Source organism: Capricornis sumatraensis, chromosome 6 (assembly GCF_032405125.1).
Source record: "Capricornis sumatraensis isolate serow.1 chromosome 6, serow.2, whole genome shotgun sequence".
In the NCBI taxonomy this organism is placed as follows: domain Eukaryota; kingdom Metazoa; phylum Chordata; class Mammalia; order Artiodactyla; family Bovidae; genus Capricornis; species Capricornis sumatraensis.
Genome location: NC_091074.1, coordinates 33,613,327 through 33,635,420, shown reverse-complemented (window position 1 = coordinate 33,635,420; position 22,094 = coordinate 33,613,327). Strand labels below are relative to the sequence as shown.

General features: G+C 43.8%; 1 protein-coding gene across 1 annotated transcript in view; it reads right to left on the bottom strand.

Annotated features, from left to right (window-relative positions):
- Positions 1-1,710: 1,710 nt before the first annotated feature.
- Positions 1,711-22,094, bottom strand: part of SAXO1 (stabilizer of axonemal microtubules 1) — a 36,407-nt gene continuing 16,023 nt past the window's right edge. The window contains exons 3-4 of the mRNA XM_068973574.1: positions 17,729-17,931; positions 1,711-2,711 (exon numbers count right to left, since the gene is read on the bottom strand). Coding sequence (XP_068829675.1) covers positions 1,711-2,711; positions 17,729-17,931 — 1,204 coding nt within the window. The remainder of the gene's footprint in view (positions 2,712-17,728; positions 17,932-22,094) is intronic.

Here is a 22,094-nt window from a genome sequence, read left to right as displayed (position 1 = left end):
GATGTGGTTGGTGGAGCCATGAGATCTGAGTCACTGCAGATGGGAGGTGCCTGGTGTTGAGTCAAGAGCCCTGGATCTTGAAACAGAAGACCTGGGTTCCAGTCTTGGCCTTGGTGCTCCAAGCTCTGTGGCCTTAGGCAAGGTGCATCGTTTCTCCGAGCTTCTTTATCCCATAAGGGCAGTCATCCACACCTGATACAGCCAAGAGGATTAAACGCCATAAATCCCAATCCAGTGACGCAAACTAACCTCACGGTAAGAAGACAGTGAGTGGGGACCTGAAAATCTGGGCCAGGGAGGTGAGAGCCATGGAAAGACAGACTCGAATAAGAGATACAGGCTTCTTGCCCGTGAACCAGGCACTGAACTGGTTCCTCTCCCCTCCAGGCTGTTCCCCAGTTCTCTGATACCATGGAGTATATTTTAGGATTCTACAGACTCAAAAGAGAGGCAGATAACCCAAGCGTCAATCTGCATCCCCCTGGATGAGGCTCACACAGACCTTGAACCCATCTGATCCTTGCCTGGGCCACCTTGAACAAAGTCCCTCCTTGATTCTTCCTAATTAAAAAAAAAAAATCTCCAAATTACTTAACCCTAGGATCAAACCTTAGGCCCCAACGAGGAACCTCCAACCCTTTCTCCATTATCACTATGTCACACTTTGTGAGAGGCCTGGTCATAGCTGTCATTTTAGGACAAGCGGGTCCAGGCTTCCCAGGAATCAGCCCAATATGCGGCCATTTTTTCCAGGTTCGGAGCATTTAGAAGAGCTCATAGCTTAAGGGCCAGCTGCCAACTGCCTGGTTGCCAAGGGCTCCCTTTCTCCCCGCCGCCACCCCCGCTCCCCAGACTCAGAGCCTGCACTGGTTTGGGCATGAGAGAGGTCTGGCAGTCCACGCTTTCCTAGCACTGCCATAGAACCTTGTCCTTTCCCGCCATCTGTCTCTCTTTTGAGTCTGTAGAACCCTAAAATATACTCCATGGTAGCAGAGAACTGGGGAACAGCATGGAGCGGAGAGGAAACTTCAGTTCAGTGCCCAGTTCATGGGCAAGACTCACGACAAGACTCATACCCCATCAGACAACACTGCTGTTACTGGTATGTCATGATGCAAAGAGGTAGAAAGATGCCCTGTGAAGCAGCCCTGGGCAGAGAGGCCCCAAAACAAGACTCCAGATTAGGCCTGAGGCACCCCTACCAGGATGAGAAGGCAACAAGAGACTTAGGCTGAAATATCCCCAGAGGTCGCAAGAAACACGGGCTGCTCTCTGCGTAGACAGCACATGGCGTGAACACACAGACCTGCAGATTCAAACCCCCCAAAATGAAGTTTATTCTTTGCCACTTCATACTTGGCAAGGGATGATCATGATGTCAATTTACACAATGATTAAACTAGTAAAATACATCTGGACGGGAAGGAAACCTCAGAGACCAGCTTTGATTCCATGAGCACAAGGTAAAGGGCCCAAGATGGGGAGACAGCAGAGGGAGGGTTAGGGGACTGATTAGCCAGTGATTAAATGTCATTTTTCTTGAGTCAAGTGATTCTTGTTTTATTCAAGTGTCCAGGAAACAATGATGAAAAATTTTTTTTTTCATTTTTGGGGAATTCTTTTTTTTTTTTTCCTCTTTTGGTCCAATGAATAGCTCAACCATATGGTTTTATAAGTATTGTGCAATTCCTAAATTACAGCCTTTAAAAATCAGGCTGACACTGTCAACTCCTGCTGGTTGGGATTTTCTGAATCACCTACAGAAAAACGGCTGCTCCGCCGAGAGCCTGTCTGAGAAACGGGCCGGTATATTCTGTGCCCCAAAGCATCTATTTCCTCAAAGATGTAGCCAGGAGGCTCAGGGTATGAAGCCAGGCACCTACTCATTTCCTTAGGAGTAAAGCTGATGGTGTATGTGGTCTGGCCCTCCACAGGGATATTTCCTCGGGGCCCAGACCAGACGGGCTTGCAGCTTTTGGTCATCATGGGCAGGTGGGGCACATAGTGGGTTCGTGTGGTGGTCAGGCAGTCCAAGGGCTCAGTGGGAAGGTTCAGCTGGGGGATGGGCTTGACTGGCTCTGTCCGCGTGCTGGCCCACTGCTTGTAGTCCTCTTTGGTCGTGGTGGAGCCTTCAAAGCGGCCACCCTTCTTGACCGAGAGCACAGGTCGGCAGGACTCAGCTGGGGCACCCTTAGGGTACGTGTAGTGGGCTTGCACAGTTGTCAAAAGGTCCATCTTCTCTTCAGGAGGGACATACATGGCAGGAGGTTTGGAGAACACCTGGGGCGTTGGCCAGGCTTGGTACTTATCTCGAAACTCAGTGGTGTTGGAAAATGGCGTGTCGAGCCCACAAGGCCTGGCAGGTTTCAAGCTCTTGGCTGGCTCCCCCATGAGACCCCGGTATGACTCTTTGTGGGTGGTGAGGCTTTCAAAGGGGATTTCACAGGGTCTGAACTTCTCTGACTCATGCACAGAGCGCTTCTCCAAGGGGTGGGGCACGTAGCTCATCTTGTAGTTTGTCAGATCCTCCAGGGGGATGTTACAGAGCTTGGGCACAGCTGGAGGCTTACAGCTCCTGGTGTTCACCAGGCCCTTCATGGAATAGTCGTCCTGCTGTGTGGTGCGACTATCAAACTTGGTTGATGCCGGCCGGTAGTGGTGAGGTGGACGAAGCAGCTCTCGTCTTGGTTGGTTCCAGGGTAAATAGTCAGCTGAAAATAAAGCAGAAGCGGTGATTATTCATAAATCCCATCACTCAACCTGCATGTATTCCCAGAAGCCACAAGCCAGTCTTCAGGGAGATGTTTCAGGAGACAGAGGAAAACCAGACTAGATCCCTGCCACCACCTCAACCAAGGGTTTGATGTTTCAGCTTTGTGGTATTTGCAGATTATTGTGCAGCAGAAGGCTTCCCAAGTGGTGCTAGTGGTAAAGAACCCGCCTGCCAATGCAGAAGATGTAAGAGGTGCAGGTTCGCTCCCTGGGTCAGGAAGGTCTCCTGGAGGAGGGCAAGGCAGCCCACTCCACTATTCTTGCCTGGAGAATCCCCATGGACAGAGGAGCCTGGTGGGCTACAGTCCATGGGATCACAAAGAGTCAGACACGACTGAAGTGACTTAGCACACACACACATGCAGAAGAGGCTAATTTATAGGAGTCTCATCACACCCACAGTGCTGCATGTGGGGACTGTAGAGGGTCCAGGGCCATGAGTGGACCCATGGAATGGACTCCAACAGAGGAGTCCAACTGCTGGTTTTCCCTTATCCAAGAACAGTTCCATTCCTCTAAGGGAAGGTGCCCTCTGTGAATCAGCAGAGTGACTGGGCCACCAGCCAGACCTGCTAGGCCTCCTGGTCATCCATGGGGCAATTGCCATTATGTTGCTATCATCACACATACACTCCACATACATCAAATATGGCACTCCAGGGGAATAAGGGGCACAGCGCTGGCTAACCAATTCTGAATCCACAGGGAATTCTCTTGCCTACAACTTTACAAAGAGAACAAAAGTAGTCTTTGAGGTATATAGCCAATACCAGTGGAGTCCACAGGCACACTTTTTTTAAACAGCTTTCTTGAGGTATAATTCATATAAATGTAAATGTACCATTTATATTTATAGAAATATAAATATAAAATGCACCATCTTACACACATAATAATTTCTACAGAGTGGTGCAACAATTTATAATCAAAATCTAGTTATGCTGAATCCCTTGCTGTACCACATAAATTAACAAAACATCGTAAATCAACTATACTTTAATAAAAAATTTTTTTTAATCTAGTTATAGAACATTTCCATCACCACCCTAAAAATCTAATCAAGCCAATTTGCAATCTTCATTCTCATCCCTGGGCAATAATTAATCATTTCTTGGTCACTCTAAATGTGCCTTTTCTGGACATTTTCTATAAATGGAATTGCACAATATATAGTGTTTTGTATTGGCTTCCTCCACTAAGCATAATGTAAAGGAAGTTCATCCCTGTCATAGCATTCACCAGTTGACTCCCTTTTATTGTTGAATAGTATTAGAGTAAATTTTGTTTATCCATTCTTCATTTGATGGGCATTTGGATTGTTGTCATCATTTCGTTATTATGAAAATTTCTGCTAGGAACATTTATAGACAAGTGTTTCTGAGGCTACATCTTTTCATTTTCCTTAGGTAGATACCAAGAAGCAAAATTGCTAGGCTATATGTTTAATTTATGTTTAACTTTTCCACATACCGCAAACTTTTCCAAAGTGGTGCGTGCCACTTCACATTCCCACCAAGCAATGTATGAAAGTTCTCATTTCTCCACATCAACACTTGTTATTACGATTTGTTTTTTAATTATAGGCATTCTATAGTGGGTGTTTAGTGGTATCTCATTGTATTTTAATTTACTTTGCCCTAATGATTAAAATTTTTGAGTATCTGTGTATGTGCTTGTTTTTGACTGTATAGAGCTTCTCCATCTTTTGCTGCAGAGAATATAATCAATCTGATTTAGGTGTTGACCATCTGGTGATGTCCATGTGTAGAGTCTTTTCCTGTGTTGTTGGAAGAGAGTGTTTGCTATGACCAGTGCATTTTCTTGGCAAAACTCTATTAGTCTTTGCCCTGCTTCATTCCACATTTCAAGGCCAAATTTGCCTGTTACTCCAGGTGTTTCTTGACTCCCTACTTTTGCTTTCCAGTCCCCTATAATGAAAAGGACATCTTTTTTGGGTGTTCTAAAAGGTCTTGTAGGTCTTCATAGAACCGTTCAACTTCAGCTTCTTCAGCATTACTGGTTGGGGCATAGACTTGGATTACTGTGATACTGAATGGTTTGCCTTGGAAACGAATAGAGATCATTCTGTCGTTTTTGAGATTGCATCCAAGTACCACATTTCGGACTCTTCTGTTGACCATGATGGCTACTCCATTTCTTCTGAGGGATTCCTGCCCGCAGTAGTAGATATAATGCTCATATGAGTTAAATTCAACCATTCCAGTCGGTTTTAGTTCGCTGACTCCTAGAATGTCGACGTTCACTCTTGCCATCTCCTGTTTGACCACTTCCAATTTGCCTTGATTCATGGACCTGACGTTCCAGGTTCCTATGCAATATTGCTCTTTACAGCATGGGACATCACCAGATGGTCAACACCGAAATCAGACTGATTATATTCTCTGCAGCAAAAGATGGAGAAGCTCTATACAGTCAACAAAAATGAGACCAGGAGCTGACTATGGCTCAGATCATGAACTCCTTATTACCAAATTCAGACTCAAATTGAAGAAAGCAGGGAAAACCGCTAGACCATTCAGGTATGACCTAAATCAAATCCCTTATGATTATACAGTGGAAGTGAGAAATAGATTTAAGGGCCTAGATCTGATAGATAGAGTGCCTGATGAACTATGGAATGAGGTTCGTGACATTGTACAGGAGACAGGGATCAAGACCATACCCATGGAAAAGAAATGCAAAAAAGCAAAATGGCTGTCTGGGGAAGCCTTACAAATAGCTGTGAAAAGAAGAGAAGCAAAAAGCCAAGGAGAAAAGGAAAGATATAAGCATCTGAATGCAGAGTTCCAAAGAATAGCAAGAAGAGATAAGAAAGCCTTCTTCAGCGATCAATGCAAAGAAATAGAGGAAAACAACAGAATGGGAAAGACTAGAGATCTCTTCAAGAAAATTAGAGATACCAAAGGAACATTTCATGCAAAGATGGGCTCGATAAAGGACAGAAATGGTATGGACCTAACAGAAGCAGAAGATATTAAGAAGAGATGGCAAGAATACACAGAACAACTGTACAAAAAAGATCTTCACAACCTGGATAATCATGATGGTGTGATCACTCATCTAGAGCCAGACATCCTGGAATGTGAAGTCAAGTGGGCCTTAGAAAGCATCACTAAGAACAAAGCTAGTGGAGGTGATGGAATTCTAGTTGAGCTATTTCAAATCCTGAAAGATGATGCTGTGAAAGTGCTGCACTCAATATGCCAGCAAATTGGGAAAACTCAGCAGTGGCCACAGGACTGGAAAAGGTCAATTTTCATTCCAGTCCCTAAGAAAGGCAATGCCAAAGAATGCTCAAACTACTGAACAATTGCACTCATCTCACATGCTAGTAAAGTAATGCTCAAAATTCTCCAAGCCAAGCTTTAGCAATACATGAACCGTGAACTTCCTGATGTTCAAGCTGGTTTTAGAAAAGTCAGAGGAACCAGAAATCAAATTGCCAACCTTCGCTGGATCATGGAAAAAGCAAGAGAGTTCCAGAAAAACATCTACTTCTGCTTTATTGACTATGCCAAAGCCTTTGACTGTGTGGATCACAATAAACTGTGGAAAATTCTGAAAGAGATGGGAATAACAGACCACCTGACCTGCCTCTTGAGAAATCTGTATGCAGGTCAGGAAGCAACCGTTAGAACTGGACATGGAACAACAGACTGGTTCCAAATAGGAAAAGCAGTACGTCAAGGCTATATATTATCACCCTGCTTATTTAACTTATATGCAGAGTACATCATGAGAAACGCTGGGCTGGAAGAAGCACGAGCTGGAATCAAGATTGTCGGAAGAAATATCAATAACCTCAGATATGAAGATGACACCACCCTTATGGCAGAAAGTGAAGAGGAACTAAAAAGCCTCTTGATGAAACTAAAAAAGGAGAGTGAAAAGCTGGCTTAAAGCTCAACATTCAGAAAACGAAGATCATGGCATCCAGTCCCATCACTCCATGGGGAAACAGTGGAAACAGTGTCAGACTTTATTTGGGGGGGGGGTCCAAAATCATTGCAGATGGTGACTGCAGCCGTGAAATTAAAAGACGCTTAACTCCTTGGAAGAAAAGTTATGACCAACCTACGTAGCATATTAAAAAGCAGAGACATTACTTTGCCGACTAAGGTCCATGTAGTCAAGGCTATGGTTTTTCCTGTGGTCATGTATGGATGTGAGAGTTGAACTGTGAAGAAGGCTGAGCCCCGAAGAATTGATGCTTTTGAACTGTGGTGTTGGAGAAGACTCTTGAGAGTCCCTTGGACTTCAAGGAGATCCAACCAGTCCATTCTGAACGAGATCAGCCCTGGGATTTCTTTGGAAGGAATGATGCTAAAGCTGAAACTCCAGTACTTTGGGCACCTCATGCGAAGAGTTGACTCATTGGAAAAGACTCTGATGCTGGGAGGGATTGGGGGCAGGGGAAGAAGGGGATGACAGAGTTTGAGATGGCTGGATGGCATCACTGATTCGATGGACGCAAGTCTGAGTGAACTCTGGGAGTTGGTGATGGACAGGGAGGCCTGGCGTGCTGCGAATCATGGGGTCACAAAGAGTCGGACACGACTGAGCAACTGAACTGAACTGAACTGTTTGCGCTTGTTAGCCATTCATTTGTCTTTTTGGTAAAATATCTACCCAAATCTTTTGTCCATTTTTTAATACAGTTGTTTGTCTTATTTTTGAGTTATGAGTTATTTTTGTATTCTAGACTACAAATCCAATGCCGGATAAGCGATTTGTAAATATTTTTTCGCAGTCTGTCACTTATCTTTTCGTTTTCTCGCTAGTATCTTTTAAAACACACGGAGATTTTGAATTTTTATAAAATTTACTTTTTTTCCCTATGTCTTAGTTTAAAAGATTTAAATTTTTAGCTCTTACATTTAGATCTCTGATCCTTTTTGAGTTAAATTTTTAGTATGGTGTGAAGTAAGGTCTAAGTTCATGTTTCTGCAAGTGGATATCAAATTATCTCAGCACCATTTGTGAAAAAGACAAATTTTCAGCTACTTTGGTTTGACTTTCATAAATAAAATTTAGAATCATACCATGCCAATTTCTGCAACAACAAAAAACCTGCTGAAATTTTAATAGGAATAGCACTGAATCTATTAATAAATTTGGGTGGAACTGCACCTTAAACTGCATTGAATCTTCAATCTACAAACATGGATTCTCACTACGTATTTTGATACTATTTCTCATTCTACAAGGCTACCATTACCCTGATAACCAGATAACCAAAACCAGACAAAGCAAAAGTGAAAGTAAAGTCGCTCAGTCATGTCTGACTCTTTGCGACCCCATGGACTGTAGCCTACCAGGCTCCTCTGTCCATGGGATTTTCCAAGCAATAGTACTGGAGTGGATTGCCATTTGCCAAAAAGGAAATTACAGTGATACCAATATCACTGATAAACATAGATGCTAAAATCCTCAACAAAATACTAGCAAACAGAATCCCACAACCCAGTAAAAGGATCATATACCATGATCAAGTGAGGTTTATCCCAGGGATGCAATGCATATACTGATACTTCAGTATATGAAAACCAATCAATGTGATATACCACATTAACAAACTAAAGGATAAAAACCATATGATAATCTCAATCAATGTAGAAAAAGATTTCAACAAAATTAAACCAATTTATGATTAAAAAAAAGAAAAACTTTCCAGAAAGTAGGCATGGGGGAACCTATTCTCAATATAATAAAGGCCGGATACAACAAACCCACAGCAAACATTATTCTCAATTTTTGAAAAACTGAAAGCATTTCTTTAACATCAGGAACAAGATGAGGGTGCCCACTCTCACCACTATTATTCAACATAGTTTTGGAAATTCTATCCACAGCAACCAAAGAAAAAGAAATAAAGGGAATCCAAACTGGAAAAGAAGAGGTAAAACGCTCACTGTTTGCAGATGACATGATACTACACATAGAAAATCCTAAAGATGCCACCAGAAAACTACTAGATCTATTTCAATAAAAAATGTAGTAAAGTCACAAAATACAAAATAAATACACAGAAATCTCTTGCATACTTATACACTAACAACAACAAAATCAGAAAGAGAAGTTAAGGAAACAATCCCATTTATCACTGCAACAAAAAGAGTAAAATACCTAGGAATAAACCTACCTAAGACAAAAGAGCTATTTACAGAAAACTATAGACACTGATGAGAGAAATCAAAGATGACAAAAACAGCGGAGAGAGACACCATGTTCTTAGACTGGAAAAATCAATACTGTGAAATTGACTATACTATCCACAGCAAATTACAGATTCAGTGCAATCCCTATCAAAATTACCAGTGGTATTTTTCACAGAGCTGGGACAAAAAAATTTATAATTTGTATGGAAACACAGAAGACCACAAACAGCCAAAACAATCTTGAGAAAGAAAAATGGAGCTGGAAGAATCAGGCTCCCGGACTTCAGACTGTGGTTACTGCTTAGTTTCTAAGTCATATCCAAATCTTTGTGATGCCACGGATTGCAGGCTTTTCTGTCCATAGGATTTTCCAGGCAAGAATACTGGAGTTGGTTGCCATGCCCTCCTCCAGGGAATCTTCCCAACCCAGGGATCAAACTCATGTCTCTTATGTCTCCTGCATTGGCAGGAGGGTTCTTTACCAATAGAGCCACCTAGGAAGCCTTCAGACTATACTACAAAGCTACAGTAATCACTATAGTATGGTATCGGCAGTTTTTTCTTTTTAATTGATCGTACTTTTAGGCCTAAATTTCTGAGCTACCCTCTATCACAGCATAGTTTAGTAACCTGCCTCTGATTAACCAGAAGTTACACGTAAGCACCCTCCTCCTAGTGGCTCAGACGATAAAGAGTCCACCTGCAATGTGGGAGACCTGAGTTCAGTCCCTGGGTGGGAAAGATCCCCTGGAGGAGGGCATGGCAACCCACTCTGGTATTCTTGCCTAGAGAATTCCCATGGACAGAGGATCCTAGTGGGCCACAGTCCATGAGATCACAGACTTGGATACGAAAGAGTGACTAAGCACACATACTTAGGCACCTTAAGCCACTAAGGTTTTCACCATTTGCTAATGAATCTGTGTGTGAGTTGGAGAATATAGTCAAAGATTGTACAGTTTGCAACTTTTTCCCAGCTTTTATTTTCTGCCAGGCTGTCTCATATCTCCTCTGCATGTGCACCAGGCATCATGTTCAGCCAGGAAAGATGAGTGAATAACTAGACCCTTTCTCTGATCTCTTGAGCCTGCACACTGCCTTGCCCATATGCACAGTCTTCCAGACCATCAGGAATATGTACGAGCTTATCAAGGCCCACCTCTGAGTCTGTCTCATTCTCTGAGTCTCTGGTAAATTTCTGACTGATCTACTGGTCTGTTGCTTGTTTCAAGTAGTACTGCAACCTCAAACTAACCGCAGAAGCTGTCTTCCCTAATTTTTTTGCCATTAATGTCACTATTGTTTTCACTGAATTGACTGAGTACGCACTTTTCTCCAATCAGCCCCCACTGGCAGCAAAGTTGCTGGTTTTCGCAGCCTAGCCTGCCCAAAGCAGAACTACCACACAGATGGAACTTGAGGGAGGGGTGATGGAAGCAGCCCCAGGATAAAACACCACACACTCCCACTGTTCATAACATGGTTTAGTAGTTTTTCTTGAATAAATGGTTCTCAATTTGTTGTACCCCTTGGGTTGAGTTCCAGAACCCTAAAATGGTTGGTTTTTACTGTTTTGTCCAGTTTTATTGTTGCTCTTTGGGGGAGAGAATTTGTCAAGTTCCTCACTCTGCCACGCTCTAAGTCCTGACATCCCCACCTCCAGGCACACTCTTAAGCTTATTTCAGGCTAATAATACTACCAACTATTTATTTTAAATTGGCTTCATTTTAATTGAAAATCTAATCTTTCTCCAAGAGCTATTAATGGCTCTATCAGCATCTTGAAAGCATTAGGGGGCCTTAGAGGGAACCATCTTGCTGAATATAAACCACATGTTTCCCCTCCTCAGACTTCAAGCCTCACTGAAATGAGGGTATCTACCTGTAGATGCCTATACACTGCCTCAAGGTACCTGGGAGTGGGTAGGACAGGGTTTTCTGGGCCTCTCCTGTGATGGATGAAGTGTTAAGAAAACAGGTTCCTAAACTGAGAGTTGCCTCATATGATTTCTGATACCCAACAATACAGTGGAAACCACATTATTATCCAACCTCCTAACTTCCTCCACCCAGCGTATATTACAAAAAAACCTCAGAATTCCACATGACAAACTATTCACATGCCTGAAAAGCCATCAGTAAGAGCCCTTCAGGGCCAGGGTGTCATGTGCATAATTGGCAAGAACCTCTTTAAAAGGGATTCCATTCAATAATGTGTCTTTAAAAAAAAAAAGAAAGAAAAGCAAAGCTAAACCTAAAGCTGAGCATCAAGTAATTACACTCTCAATCTTTCCAATTGCACAGTGTTTTGAAAATGTTAAAATTACAACCAAATGCTGCTGGAGCAAATTTTACTAGTGGTTTTCTGGAGGCCAGTAAAGGCACTGGCCATAGAGTAGTAAGAGAAAAGTCTGCATATTTTTCCTATGCAACAATAGCAAGCAGAGCATATAGACAGAGTAGAGATGCACCCATTGAAATACATCTATTTAATGGCCTTGATCTTTGGTTTCTACCCCACCTTCCCTTTGGAAGGAGAATCAATGTATAGACAGAAAACCATAAACACTGCTGCAGAAGACTTATTAAGGCAATACTATTTCCATAAGAGAAACAAGTCATCACATGAGCGATCAGCCAACAGATAAGGCAAGGATGTGGCCCCTCAAATATGCATGAGGCTGTGCAGGAGGCAAAGAGCAAATGTCCCGGGTCTTCCCCAGGCTTCACTCCTGCCCTTGGCTGGCACCCACCGAGAAACAGACCTGGTGGGAATCTGTGCGACTGTAATGCCAAACCACGTCACCAGGAGCCCTTGTAAACAGAGATCTGGAACCATTCGTTCACTTATTACCTCACTAAACACATCTTCACCGCAGCATCCCCTGTGCTAAAAGCGGAAAATAAATGTTTGGCATTTAAGGCCAAGTTTTGGAAGCCGCTATATCCTAGAGGAGTAATGGAAAAAATTAACCAGAGATTATATGATATGGTAAGTATTATTCAAAAAACTACGTTACACATAGGTTACAACTGACACCGAATGACAGATGTTTTCTTTGACTACAAACTGAATTGATTTTAAACCTGAATTTCAGAGGAGAACTATGAAACCTACCCTCAGGTACAGATGGAGCCAGAATAAACCCCAAAGGTCTAAGCATGCCTGGTTCAGAACAGTCCTACTGCTACTTCATTAAGCCTGGGTAAGTACACGTTTGGTAGGAATGTAAATTGGTGCAGCCACTATGAAGAACAGTATGGAGGTTCCTTTAAAAAACTAAAAACAGGGCTTCCCTGTTGGCTCAGTGGTAAAGAATCCACCGGCCAATGCAAAAGACATGGGTGCGATCCCTGATCTGGGAAGATCCCACATGCCTCTGAGCAACCAAGACCGTGTGCCAACATCACTGAGCTGTGCTCTGGAGCCTGCCAGCCGCAGCTCCTGAAGCCCAAGGGCCTAGAGCCCGTGTTCCACAACAAGAGAAGCCGCTGCAATTAGAAGCCCACACACTCAACTGGAGAGCAGGCCCTGCCTGCTGGAGCTGGAGAAAAGCCTGCACAGCAGTGAAGACCCAGAACAGTCATACATAAATAAATTACTTTTTTAAAAAAGAATGAGAACAAATCTTTTGGGGAAAAAAAAAATGAAAAACAGAGCTACCATTTGATCCAGCAATCTCACTACTGGGCATATCCTCTGGGAAAAAAAAAAAAAAACAATTTGAAAAGATACATGCACCCTCAGTCTTCACTGCAACACTGTTTACAATAACCAGGTCATGGAAGCAACCTAAATGTCCATCAACAGAGGAGTGGATAAAGATGACATGGTACATGTATACAGTGGAGTATTACTCAGCCATGAAAAGGAACAAAAGCATGCCAATTGCAGCAACACGGATGGACCCAGAGATTATCACACTAAGTGAAGAAAGTCAGACAAATACCATATGATCTCACTTATATGTGGAATTTAAAGAAAGTGTACAAATCAACTCATCTATAAAATAGAAATAGAATTACATATATAGAAAAATAAACTTGTTACCAGGGGGCCAGAGGGAAGGAATAAACTGGAGTATTGGGATCGACATATACACACTATTATATATAAAACAGATAACAAAGAAGGACCTACTTTATAGCACAGGGAACTCTACTCAATACTCTGTAATGGCTTATATGGGAAAAGAATCTAAAAAAAGAGTGGAGTTGATATATAGCTGACTCACTTTGCTATACAGCAGAAACTAATACAACAGTGTAAATCAACCGTACTTCAATTTAAAAAAAAATTTAAGTCTGTGTCAGCAGACAAATTTCTGGTACCTATTATAACTGCTTTATAAAAAAGAAAATAGGGTTTTCTCAACACTAACTTTCTCAGTAAGGCAAAGTCAGCCATGACTCAGTTTTAGCAGTAGAATACTATCCTCTGGTTTGCAGAGCGTAATTTGAGATGTAAATGTTTAGAGAAGGGGAAGAATATGGCAGATTAGATATTTTTTCCTGTGTGTTGATTTTGAATGGGGATTATTTTGTGGGAGAAGTGGAGGGAGATGTCCTTTTAAATAATATCACTGGGATACTCCATCCTTGTCAACCATTAAGGAAAGCAGGGAGTATTTCCCAGTATTTCTCTCCTTGCACCCAGGGCAAGGTGGAGAGGAGAAGTTGAGCTGAGCAGACAGCTGTTCTGAGGAGCCTCTAACTCTGTCAAGACTTGTAAATCCAGGAGCCCACAGGGAGAATGTAGAGAGGAGAGGATGCAGTCAGATGAGCCCTACCAGAAGCCCTGCCTCCTCACCCATCAAAGGGAAGTGCTCAGTTGGGCTCTGTTTTTTTCCTGCCTGCTCAGTGTCCATCTTTTGCCCTCCTATAAACACTGGGATGAAAAGGGAAACAGAGGAGCCCTGCGGAGGCCAAAGTGCCACCCCATAACGTGCCTCATTGGGCTGACTCCTTAATACAACATCTGCTATGGTGCCTGCCTTGTTGAGGGTAACAGACAAAGAAAAAGGCAGACCCCTGCTCTCTTAGAGCCTGCAGTCTAGCCAAAGAGACAAATGTTAAACTAAGTTACAAAATGAATTACAAAACAAGGTAGGACAAGTCAGCCTTCAAGCACCTTACAGGATGTGTCTGGTCTGGCATCACACCTTCGGAAGGTGTGATGCTTCTGCCATTTGCAGAAGGATGAGCACTGGAGAGGGGACGGGAGAGTGGCTCTCTAAAGAGGGAAGGGCAGTGCAACATGCCCTGAGACAGAAAAGAAGTGGAGCAAAGCAACTGAAAGCACCTCCCGTGGCCAGAGCAGAGGGGCTCAGGGAGGAGGAGCAAATCTTCAAGGCAGCAGAGGAGGGGGCAAAGGTGTGGGAGTTTCTCCTAAGAACTGGAGTGATTATTTGATGAGTTTTAGGTAGAGAAGAGGTCAGCTGAGACTTCTATTTTCAAAAGATCTCTCTGCTTGCTTTCTGTGGCTAACAGAGATGAGCTGATAAGGTTGGAGAGATGCGCTGCTAGGCATCCAGTGGTAGACATGGAGAAGGCAGGGTTTGGTTGTCACCAGGAGGAGGCAACAGAAGGAGAGAAGAAAGAGGGGGTTAAGAGAGGGGCTGCAGTGATACAATGTGGAATAAGCTGCATGGGAACAGACACAGGAGGGGCTGATGATGATGAGAAGGAAGGCTGAGGCATCAGTGGGCGGGAGGTCCCAGTGAGGCCAAGGACAGTCATGGTGGGAGTAAATACAAGAGCCAAAAGGACCGGATGGTGGAGGGCATGAAGGTGGAGCTGTCTGGGGACTTGACAACATCCAGAATGTGGCTTGGCAGAAGGTGTCTATGGAAGAGTAAAAGATAATAGGTGACACTAAAGAAAGTAAAAGGACAAAAGAAAAGAAAAAGCAGAGATACTCAGCCACATTTAGAATCTTCCAGCATGATAGATTAACAGCTCCTGGAAGGGCTTCAGGAAGATTCCTACATCCCCTCAAGCCTCTCCACCTCCCCATGGCCAAGTGTTAAGCTTGACCAAATAAGCCACTACTGGGGACTTCCCTGGTGGTCCAATGGTTAAGACTCCATGCTTCCAATGCAGCGCTGCGGGTTAGATCACTGGTTAGGGAACTAAGGGGCTTCTCTGATAGCTCAGTTGGTAAAGAATCCACCTGCATTGCAGGAGACCCCAGTTTGATTCCTGGGTTGGGAAGATTCACTGGAGAAGGGATAGGCTACCCACTCCAGTATTCTTAGGCTTGCCTTGTGGATCAGCCGGTAGATAATCTGCCTGCAATGTGGGAGACCAGGGTTCGATCTCCAGGGAAGATCCCCTGGATAAGGGAAAGGCCACCCAACTCCAGTATTCTGGCCTGGAGAAGTCCATGGACTGTATAGTCCGTGGGGTTGCGGAGTCAGACACGACTGAGCGACTTTCACTTTCACAGGGAACTAAGATCCCATGTGCTGCATGAAGCAGCCAGACTTTTTAAACAATAATTTTAAAAAGCCACTATCACCACAGGCATGCAGACATCACAGACATGTGACAGGGACAGTTTTGCGCATATTCTTAGGGCAACCGTGTACATCATAAGCAGCACAGTTACTGATCACAAACCTGGCCTCCGTCCCCATGGCATCAGTCCTGTGGCTCGTGCTCCATAGAGTCAGTGACTGCCACCTGCTACACACACCACCCAATATCCTGTCTCTCCTACCAGACTACAAAGTCAAGGGCAGGTCATTATGCTTCCCTCATGGGTCCTAATACCATGCCTGGAACGCAGAAAATGCCCAATCTCATTAAAATGAAGTTCAAAACTAGCAAAACTAATTTATGAAGTTCAGAGTCAGCACAGTGGTTCTCTGCTGGGTGGGGACGGTAACTAGAAGGGAGTATCGATGCTATACATTTCAATCTGCATCCTGTTTCCATACGTATTCACTCAAAATTCATTGGTCTAATTTGCCTTTGTACTGTCAGCTATCTGGCAACTCACCAAGGGATTCTCACTTTCCTCTAGGACTTTCCTAAAACTTTTGTAGTCCAATAGGAATTAAAGATGAACAGGTCCTTGCTGGTTATCTATTTTACCTATAGCAAATACAGCACAAGGAAATCTACTCAATATTTTATAATACCCAAATGGGAAAAAAATTGAAAAAGAATAGACAGAAGAAGCACAAGCTGGAATCAAGATTGCCAGGAGAAATATCAATAACCTCGGATATGCAGACGACACCACCCTTAAGGCAGAAAGTGAAGAGGAGCTAAAAGCCTCTTGATGAAAGTGAAAGAGGAGAGTGAAAAAGTTGGCTTAAAGCTCAACATTCAGAAAACGAACATCATGGCATCTGTTCCCATCACTTCATGGCAAATAGATGGGGAAACAGTGGAAACAGTGTCAGACTTTATTTTGGGGGCTCCAAAATCACTGCAGATGGTGATTGCAGCCATGAAATTAAAAGACGCTTACTCCTTGGAAGAAAAGTTATGACCAACCTAGATAGCATATTGAAAAGCAGAGACATTATTTTGCCAACAAACGTCTGTCTAGTCAAGGCTATGGTTTTTCCAGTGGTCATGTATGGATGTGAGAGTTGGACTGTGAAGAAAGCTGAGTGCCGAAGAATTGATGCTTTTGAACTGTGGTGTTGGAGAAGACTCTTTTCAGTCCCTTGGACAGCAAGGAGATCCAACCAGTCCATCCTAAAGGTATTCTAAAGAACACCCTGGGTGTTCTTTGGAAGGAATGATGCTAAAGCTGAAGCTCCAGTACTTTGGCCACCTCATGCGAAGAGTTGACTCATTGGAAAAGACTGTGATGCTGGGAGGGATTGGGGGCAGGAGGAAAAGGGGACGACAGAGGATGAGATGGCTGGATGGCATCACTGACTCAATGGACGTGAGTTTGAGTGAACTCCGGGAGATGGTGATGGACAGGGAGTCCTGGCGTGCTGCGACTCATGGGGTCACAAACAGTCAGACACGACTGAGTGACTGAACTGACTGAAGTATACATATAACTGAATCACTTTTCTGTACACCTGAAACTAACACAACATTGTTAATCAACTGCACTCCAATGTAAAATTTAAAAATTTTTAAAGATTAAAAGGATTGATGTATATAGCAAAATTGTTATTCAGGGGGAGGTACTCAGCCCATTAAAAAACAATACAATTTTAAAAATTCACTAGTCTCTATCATTATATATTTGCACATTTTTCTGTATGTTACATTTCCATAATTTTTTAACAAATGAATGAATCAATCAGTGGAGAAACCCAACTTAGCTTAAACTTGAACTGCTTGCCCAATACAGGATGGGAATGGCAAGCTGAGGCAGGCACTGGCAAATATTTTCTGTAGGAGGCCAGATATTAAATGTCTTAGGCCTTGCATGCCATATGATTTCTACCACAGCTATTCAACTTTGCTGCCGAAGCACAAACTTAGCCATAGATAATATAGAAACCCAATGGGAGTGGCCGTGTTCCAATAAAACATACTTATGATGCTGAACTCTGAATTTCATTTAATATTCACATGCCCTAAAGTAATAGTCTTTCTCATTTTTTTTAATCATTCAAAAATTTAAAAACCATCCTTACCTCTCCAGCTACACAGAAACAGGCTGAAGGCCAGATTTGGCCACAGGAAAGACTGCCCAGCCTGTGCACTGAGGGCGTGTGTGCATAAAACCCATTTCCCAGTCAGCACCTAGGCTCAGCCCATCCTCCCCCAACCCTGCCCCTCCAGCCCTCTCCCACCTTTGTAAGTAGGCAGGCTCTCCATCTTGTCCCCACAAGGGTATTTACTGTCCCGAAGTTTGATGGGATCCACTCGACAGAGGGGGTAAGGGTTGTAATCTTGTTTATACGTGGTCTGCAGATCCATGTTCTCTTCACTGGGGACGAACGGGTTGGGCTGGTGGATCTTCACTGGTAACACTTTGTGAGGCCCAAAGTCTCTCCTGTAGGAAAATAAGCACACGCCTTGGGAGCCCTTGCCTCAGAATAAGGCTCATGGTTTCCATTCAACCCAATTCTATAGGCGCTTGCTGAGAAGCCATCCTCTCCTCTCTGCTTTCACTGCTCTGCCTCCTGTTTCCCACTTTTGACAAAGACACTGCCATCCGCTTCTCACTCAAGTTATACACTGTCAAGGGCCAGCCACTCACCAAGTGCATGCTCCCTACCTCCACCCTGCGGCTCATCGGTTCCTCTTTCCTCCTCAGTTCAGACCCTGACCATTTCTCATGTGGGTCATGTTATAACCTATAACCTGGGCTTCCTGAATTACCCCTACCACCTGCCACTCTTCTGTCCTAGAGAGCCAAAATCAACTTGTCTGAGCCTCAAATCTTATCCTTTTATTCCCTGGCTTAAAAATCTTCCAGATAAAGCCCAACGTTCTAGCACGGGATGTCAACCTTCCTGGACCCGCCTCGGCCTTCCTCCCTGGCCACATCTCCCCCTCCTCTCCCCGCTCATCTCACCACCATCCCACTGCAGCCACCCAGGACCACTGAGGTCTCTCCTGCGCCTGCTACCTCCACCTTCCCACCCAACCTGTTCACTGTGGAGCTGACTTCTATTTTTCAGGTCCCACCACCTCCTTCTCTATGCTCCCAATAGCTCATGCTAATAGTTATTTTCTTCCTCTACTTAAACTTCATAGAAAACCCAGAAGAAAAGGCCAAAAAATGCAGACAATGAACCTTTCACTTCTCAGCTCTCTGGCATCCACACTCCCATTATTTCAGGGAATATGGAAACAATGGAATAGAAAAATCAAGATATTCTATGAAAAACAAGTATCATATACAAATGCATATATATGGAATCAAGAAAAATGGTACAGATGAACCTGTTCGCAGGCAGGAATAAAGTCACCAACTTAGAAAACAGACATGTAGACACACGGCAGAGAGGGAAGGGGAGGGGGGCACGAACTGGGAGAGTGGCACTGACCTACATATACTGTGTGTGTGTGTGTGTGTGTGTGTGTGTGTGTGTGTGTCTCAGTCATGTTCGACTCTTTGCAACCCTGTGAACTGCAGAGGCAAGAATACTGAAGTGGGTGCCATTCCCTTCTCCAAGGGATCTTCTCAGCCCAGGGATTGAACCTGGGTCTCCTACACTGCAGGCAGATTCTTTATCTTCTGAGCCACCAGGGGAGCCCACGTGTAAAACAGATGGCTAGTGAGACGCTGGGTGTGTAACCGCAATGAGCTCAGCTCGATGCTCTGTGATGATGTAGAGGGGTGGGAACAGAAGCTCGAGAAGGAGGCGATAAATGTATACATATAGTTGATTCACTTTGTTGTACAGTAGAAACTAAATACAACATTGTAAAGCAATTTATACTCCCAACTTAAAAAGCATGACACTCTTTACTATACACTCCCTTCCCAAAGTACCCCACAGTTCTACAAAGACCAAGACACTGTAGCACGAAGTACCCTGGCTCAGCCTGGGCACCCACTGCCCACCAGCTGCCCGGGGCAAACTCTCTCCAGCATACATTCCCCCCTTCCTCCAAGAACTTCTGCTTCACACAACAGGCTGTTCTTGCCTGAAACTCATTTATCCAACTGGACAGGGGGAAGGTGGCTTTTCCCTAATGGCACTTCCAAAACGACCTCACCAAAGGAAGGGGAAGGCTTCCGGACAGGAAGACGTTGGGCCCAAACACCAGTAAAAACCTACTTCCCCGCCGAAATCTGGAGCAGTGTTAGTAAGCCACGCTTGACTAGCAGAGGCAACACGCTCCACTGTAACCTGTCTTGCATGAATTATACGTATGGTTGTCAATAAACCCAAACCAGGGACTGAAAGTACTTGGCGGGAGGGGAGGAAAGAGTTAGGAAGCCGGAGAATTAGTTTCCCTAGGGCTCCAAAGGGGAAACAGGAGATGCTTCAGTTGAATTCCCTGTAACACCCTCTGGGTAGGTTTAAAAATACATCTCAGCAGCAGTTACCGGGCCTGCAGCCTGGGCTCTGTCCCCAGGGACCCCATGTTGGCAAATAGCAAGAGGAAGCCAAAGACCTGAGGCAGCTGAAAGCTGACAGTTAAGTCAGGGTTTATGGAGGGAATGGGCTGAATAAGAACCCAGGGATCAGCTCCCCGCTCCTACTCTTCTAAGTGTGCAAGTACCTCACACTGATATCTGTTCAAAGCTAAACCAGCTGCAGCAGGGAACTAGGACAGTCAGGCCCCCAGGCTGCCAAGAGAAATGGGAAGGCCCAGAAAACACTGGCTGATAACCAGTTAACTGCAAAGTGGCTTTCTTGTGTTCTTGAGGAGGGCTCCCAAGGGGAGGTGGTCTCCTTACTCCCCAGAGGACTGGAGTGGGGTTGGAGGCAGCCTCCACACAAACCTGTGTTCACTGATGGCTACCCAAGAGTTCAGCCCTGTTCACTCCAAGAACGTGCATCAGAAGATACCAGGAAGCAGGTGATGAGGAACAAAGCTGAATGCCCACGCTGCCCCGCAGAGCCCTCCCCAGCCCAGAGCAGCCAGGGGTGCCCTCCTGCCATGGGCCCGTCGCACCCTGGAACCTGCACACGGAACACGAGACATTCTCTCCTGCTGATACTTCTACTGAGGGAACCAACTTCCCCTCAGAGGTGCTGTGAAAACCTTCCTGCAAGGGCTGCCAGGCTCTATGATAACTAAAAGGTACTTAATGCCCCCATTTCCTGCTGCTACAAGAGGAAAAAAAACAAAAAACAGGACTTCCCTGGTGGCGCAGTGGATAAGAATCCACCTGACAACACAGAGAGTACAGGTTCAATCCCTGGTCCAGGAAGATTCTACATGCCTCAGCAGCTAAGCCCATGCACCATGCCTAACTTAAGCCCTTGCTTTCTAGAGCCCGTGTTCTGCAACAAGAGAAAGCCTGTGCATGGCAGTGAAGACCCAACACAGCCAAAAATAAATTTTTAAACAGAAAAGCACAGATGATTGCCTACAACTAACTTCACCAATTCACGGACTTTTCCTGAAGCTGGTTTCTCAATAGCAAAAGGTGATGCAGCAAAATCCTCATTTACCATGCTCGAGGAACGAAATTGTTAACTGAATCTTCCTCTCCAACACAAAATTCAAGACAGTTTATGAAACAACATCAATGGATTGAATTTACTGATCAGTTATAACCAAGACAAACAATCTTGGGGAGGGGGGCAATGATCTACCCCTGAAGAGAGGAAAGTAGCTTAAACTTTAATTCATTTATCCTTGACCCAAAATTATTTATCATGGTTTAAGAATGAATTGAATCAGAATTTATATGTTTCCTCATTATGTTTTTATGTTCAGAACATTTACTGAAATCTATCGTTAACCGCAACATAACTGCAGGTCCCCAACCTCTCATAATCTTACAGCCTTTAAGTTCATGTAAAAGAAAAATATTTTATCCTTCCCAGAAATTGCTCAAATTTAGTTGGTTGTTGTTTTTTTTTAATAATACTCCCTTCTCTTCCTGGGGTACATTTCCTAGCTCCTGTGCCCATTTTGACTCTGAACCAAGAAAAAAAATGGTCAAAGATGTTAAGTTTCTTTTAGGTGCATAGTCATAAAAGTTATCTAGTACGGAAAGCCCTGAGTTAAACTCTGAGTTAAGTAAAGGTTAAAGAGAAACTGCTGGGAAGCCAAAACAATTTGACTTCCCATCATTAGGCAGAGTTAAAGGAAGGCATTTGACAAGAGTCTGGCAAAAGGAAGAAACCATAACATAACAGCTAACCAGGGTCATGAGCCTGGAAGAGGGAAAAGGATATTTTCATTATGATAAAAGAGCTACACAATACTTTGTTCAATCTATTTTTAATTTTTAAAAAATGCTTAATATTTGTATAAACTTGGCATGCTAGAGAATTTTTTTTTTAATCTGGCCATCCCAATTTGCATGTGGGATTGCGACCAGGGATCAAACCTGTAGCCCCTGCACTGGAAAAGTAGAGTCTTAACCACTGGACCGCCAGGAAGTCCCTATTTTTAATGTTTAGCTGTGCAAACTTCAGAATTTGTTAATATGCCCAAACAGTTGATCATATTAATAAGCAGAAATAATTTTAAGAGCTCCTGCCCAGAAATTAACCCATGCACTTATGATCAATTAATCTA